The sequence below is a fragment of the Sinocyclocheilus anshuiensis genome, unplaced genomic scaffold (assembly GCF_001515605.1).
Source record: "Sinocyclocheilus anshuiensis isolate Anshui unplaced genomic scaffold, SAMN03320099.WGS_v1.1 scaffold1597, whole genome shotgun sequence".
In the NCBI taxonomy this organism is placed as follows: Eukaryota; Metazoa; Chordata; class Actinopteri; order Cypriniformes; family Cyprinidae; genus Sinocyclocheilus; species Sinocyclocheilus anshuiensis.
In genome coordinates, this window is record NW_015536587.1 from 782,209 (window position 1) to 787,587 (window position 5,379).

General features: G+C 34.2%; 1 protein-coding gene across 1 annotated transcript in view; it reads left to right on the forward strand.

Moving 5' to 3' along the window:
• The window catches only part of LOC107703225 (talin-2-like), a 175,722-nt gene that overhangs the window by 117,077 nt on the left and 53,266 nt on the right, over positions 1-5,379 (forward strand). Inside the window, exon 20 of the mRNA XM_016505777.1 lies at positions 4,429-4,595. Coding sequence (XP_016361263.1) covers positions 4,429-4,595 — 167 coding nt within the window. The remainder of the gene's footprint in view (positions 1-4,428; positions 4,596-5,379) is intronic.

Here is a 5,379-nt window from a genome sequence, read left to right on the forward strand (position 1 = left end):
ATATATGTAATTCTAGCATTCAATAAAGTATGATGTATTTGTTATTATAAATACAATAAATAATTTTATTAATGATCATTATTATTATTGCTATTGTTGTTTATGCCATTTTATTTATGAAAAGTTGTTTTGCAGTTAAAATGTTTGCAAATTAATTTCCATACTTTTGAACTTTGTGTAATTCTATTACCTATTATGTTATTTACTCAATATGGTATTATCTTACTTAAAATATTATGTATAATCATGAAAGTAATCAATATACTAATCAATATGCTGAATTATTCCCAATACTGGATGTCTTAATGAGGATTGTATGTATGAGGGCCTTTCCATTGGGCAGTACCGGTGGTTTCCATTGGATTGTACCAGTGAACTTAAATAACCCAATGAACTCTGGGTGATTTCCAGAAGGTGACAGGAACAAGTAAACAGATTTGATGGATGTCCCATGGGACCACAGCCAACCAATGGGAAGCGGCAAAATGAAAGTTTTTAAAAAATGGTTGATTTGGCCAAATTCCACCATTAAAAGATGGACCAGGTGTGCTAGTAATAAACTGTGGCAAACCAGACAGGCATAACCAATAAAAAACCAGAACTACCAACTTTGGTAAAGGAAAGAGGTATAAATATGGGTGCCTGGGCAGACAAAGACTCAGATGCAGCGGCTGTCATCTCGGCTTTGTTGCTGTGCTCAATAAAGTCTTATTTTGACATCTGGAACTCTGCTTCTTGAGCTTTTTTGACAACTTCGAAAAAGACCATTGTTTGTTCCACGACAACTTCTTAGCTAAACATTTGTCATCCTTACAAAAAAATTGTAATTATCCAAATATATTAAGTAATCGGTAACACTTTACTATAAGGTTTATTAGTTAACATTAGTTAACTACTTTAATTAACATGAACTAAGCATGAACAATACTTCTACAGCATTTATTAATCTTAGTTCATGTTAATTTCAACATCTACTAATGCATTATTAAAATCACAAGTTGTGCTTGTTAACATTAGTTAATGCACTATGAATTAACATGAACTAACAGTGAACAACTGTATTTTCATTGACTGACATTAACAAAGATTAATAAATACTGTAATAAATGTACTGTTCATTGTTTGTTCTTGTTAGTTAATACATTAACTAGCATTAACTAATGGAACCTTATTGTAAAGTATTACCGAGTAATCTACTTTGCCTGTAAATACCATTTGTTGGGTGTTTTTTTTTTTTTAAGCACACCAAATGGTGACATTTATCGGTAGACCCAAAATTAAAGATGTTCATAAATGTGAATGTCAGCAACATCAGCTAAACAGCTATTTAAGCATTGTTTTAGGCTAGTGTTGTAGTTAATGCACTAATTTAATGCAAATGGCGGCAATAACAGCAAGTATGATGCGTTTATAAAAGAAGTGTTACCATTTAAAAACAACTGAGATGTTTTCAAACCTGAACTTGACCTCCAGTCTCCACATCCCAGTCAAAAAGCATCCTCAAACATGGCGGTATTTCATGGGATCGTTGCCCACATTCAGCTGCAAACTTGCATTCAGGTCTGACTCCATTCTATTATGAAAAGCCTACTTATCATTTCCCGGTGAATCAAATCAAGTCCTACCTTTTTTTTCTCATTTAACTCAGAAATAGAAAAAGTAAAACGGGTGAATGCTGTTTCATGTTGATTTAACAAGCTTACTATTTTCACACTGAATCCATCCTACGTTTCGAGAGGTGAAACACCCCTTAAACACACCTCTCTCCCTTGATAATCTTGTCAACGCTTGTATTTCTGGATCTATGTAGGTGTTCGGGAAATACAGAGTCCATTTATGGAAAACAAGTAGGCACGCTTTTGAAAGGGCCCTTGATCAATGATGTACTTCAGGTCACATGGGTGCACAACCATTTGAGCGCTTCAGTTCCTGAAGCGATATGCAGAAAGATTGATTTTCAAAGAGACCAGCTTCAGCGGAGCCAGATTCACACACATCAAAGAAATGTGGAATGGCTGGTTTCTTTTTCAGTCTGGAGAAAGTCAAAGACAGTGAATATGCTGTGGAAGGAGCCAAGAATATGCCAGTAGATGTTTCAAAAGAAATAAAAAAAATTTATCTGCCCACACAGCATGAAGATATTGTGGCGGTTCATGTTAATTTCAACATTTACTAATGCATTATTAAAATCACAAGTTGTGCTTGTTAACATTAGTTAATGCACTATGAATTAACATGAACTAACAGTGAACAACTGTATTTTCATTGACTGACATTAACAAAGATTAATAAATACTGTAATAAATGTACTGTTCATTGTTTGTTCTTGTTAGTTAATACATTAACTAGCATTAACTAATGGAACCTTATTGTAAAGTATTACCGAGTAATCTACTTTGCCTGTAAATACCATTTGTTGGGTGTTTTTTTTTTTTTAAGCACACCAAATGGTGACATTTATCGGTAGACCCAAAATTAAAGATGTTCATAAATGTGAATGTCAGCAACATCAGCTAAACAGCTATTTAAGCATTGTTTTAGGCTAGTGTTGTAGTTAATGCACTAATTTAATGCAAATGGCGGCAATAACAGCAAGTATGATGCGTTTATAAAAGAAGTGTTACCATTTAAAAACAACTGAGATGTTTTCAAACCTGAACTTGACCTCCAGTCTCCACATCCCAGTCAAAAAGCACAGAACCAAATGAAATTTAAATTTATGCTTTTTGAATAACTAAATAATTTAGATTACAATAAATACAATAAATATAATTTGAGCACTTTTTTTTGTTTGTTTTACAAAATATTCACCCAAAATGCACTCAAAAGCTTTGTAAAATTAAAAAAATACGTTTGTAAAATATAATGTTTTAGTATGTTTTAGATCCAATTATAATACTTGGAATATTAAGAGCTATTAAATCCAGTATTTTTCAGACTGGATTAAAAATTATATATATATATATATATAGGAACTCTGCTTCTTGAGCTTTTTTGACAACTTCGAAAAAGACCATTGTTTGTTCCACGACAACTTCTTAGCTAAACATTTGTCATCCTTACAAAAAAATTGTAATTATCCAAATATATTAAGTAATCGGTAACACTTTACTATAAGGTTTATTAGTTAACATTAGTTAACTACTTTAATTAACATGAACTAAGCATGAACAATACTTCTACAGCATTTATTAATCTTAGTTCATGTTAATTTCAACATTTACTAATGCATTATTAAAATCACAAGTTGTGCTTGTTAACATTAGTTAATGCACTATGAATTAACATGAACTAACAGTGAACAGCTGTATTTTCATTGACTGACATTAACAAAGATTAATAAATACTGTAATAAATGTACTGTTCATTGTTTGTTCTTGTTAGTTAATACATTAACTAGCATTAACTAATGGAACCTTATTGTAAAGTATTACCGAGTAATCTACTTTGCCTGTAAATACCATTTGTTGGGTGTTTTTTTTTTTTTAAGCACACCAAATGGTGACATTTATCGGTAGACCCAAAATTAAAGATGTTCATAAATGTGAATGTCAGCAACATCAGCTAAACAGCTATTTAAGCATTGTTTTAGGCTAGTGTTGTAGTTAATGCACTAATTTAATGCAAATGGCGGCAATAACAGCAAGTATGATGCGTTTATAAAAGAAGTGTTACCATTTAAAAACAACTGAGATGTTTTCAAACCTGAACTTGACCTCCAGTCTCCACATCCCAGTCAAAAAGCATCCTCAAACATGGCGGTATTTCATGGGATCGTTGCCCACATTCAGCTGCAAACTTGCATTCAGGTCTGACTCCATTCTATTATGAAAAGCCTACTTATCATTTCCCGGTGAATCAAATCAAGTCCTACCTTTTTTTTCTCATTTAACTCAGAAATAGAAAAAGTAAAACGGGTGAATGCTGTTTCATGTTGATTTAACAAGCTTACTATTTTCACACTGAATCCATCCTACGTTTCGAGAGGTGAAACACCCCTTAAACACACCTCTCTCCCTTGATAATCTTGTCAACGCTTGTATTTCTGGATCTATGTAGGTGTTCGGGAAATACAGAGTCCATTTATGGAAAACAAGTAGGCACGCTTTTGAAAGGGCCCTTGATCAATGATGTACTTCAGGTCACATGGGTGCACAACCATTTGAGCGCTTCAGTTCCTGAAGCGATATGCAGAAAGATTGATTTTCAAAGAGACCAGCTTCAGCGGAGCCAGATTCACACACATCAAAGAAATGTGGAATGGCTGGTTTCTTTTTCAGTCTGGAGAAAGTCAAAGACAGTGAATATGCTGTGGAAGGAGCCAAGAATATGCCAGTAGATGTTTCAAAAGAAATAAAAAAAATTTATCTGCCCACACAGCATGAAGATATTGTGGCGTTTAAGTAACATTTATGTTCACATTTACAGGTGAAATGGTACGACAGGCGCGGGTTCTGGCCCAGGCCACCTCGGACTTGGTGAATGCGATGCGCTCCGATGCCGAGGCTGAAATCGATGTGGATAATTCCAAGAAAATGCTTGCAGCTGCCAAGCTGTTGGCTGATGCCACTGCCAGAATGGTGGAAGCTGCAAAGGTATGAGAAGTAAAGCAAGATACAACCTCTGCATTTACAGTATACAAATATATATATTGATAATTCCATGATTTTTAGACTTGTTTGTTTAACAGGTACCATGATATTTCTACCAAATGATCATTTTTTTATTTTGTGAATAATGTTTTTGTTTGTTTGTGTTGTGTTTAAAGCTGCAGTCCGTAAGTTTTGCCTCTTTGTCGCCATCTCTGTTTGAAAACCTGTAATTGCAGCTGTGTGAGGAATTATTTTCCTTGCGTGGGTTGTGCAGCGGCACGGCTCCAGCGCGGATGAATCTAATGTTTTGAGGAGTATGTGTGTGTGGCAGTCACCGCACCAGTGTGGATATTTACTGTACTTCGCAATCACAGATTCTAGCTTACGTCTTGGAATATATGACTCAAATAAAAATGTTCACCGTATATTGTCATCTGAACAAGTAAGTAACAAGTCTGCCACGTTTGTTCTGACCAACTGAGGAAAAAAGCATTACAATAAATCGCGCTACCAATGGTGATTTAATCTAAATTTGCTCATATCACATCGAAGCGAGCAAATTATTATTATTGTTATACTTTATTCTCAAATTGTTAATGTTAACAACATCAGCATTGCGTGACTATGTGAATATAGTGTGTATTAGCGTGTAGATTTCAATTTCTGCACAGTCTAATCTAATTGTCATACCATTCGAATTTCATACCAAGAAATTCTTTTAACCCAAAAAGCAAACTATGCTCCCTTCGAACTGGTTGTCTTTAAAATACAAATCTTGTGTAATCCC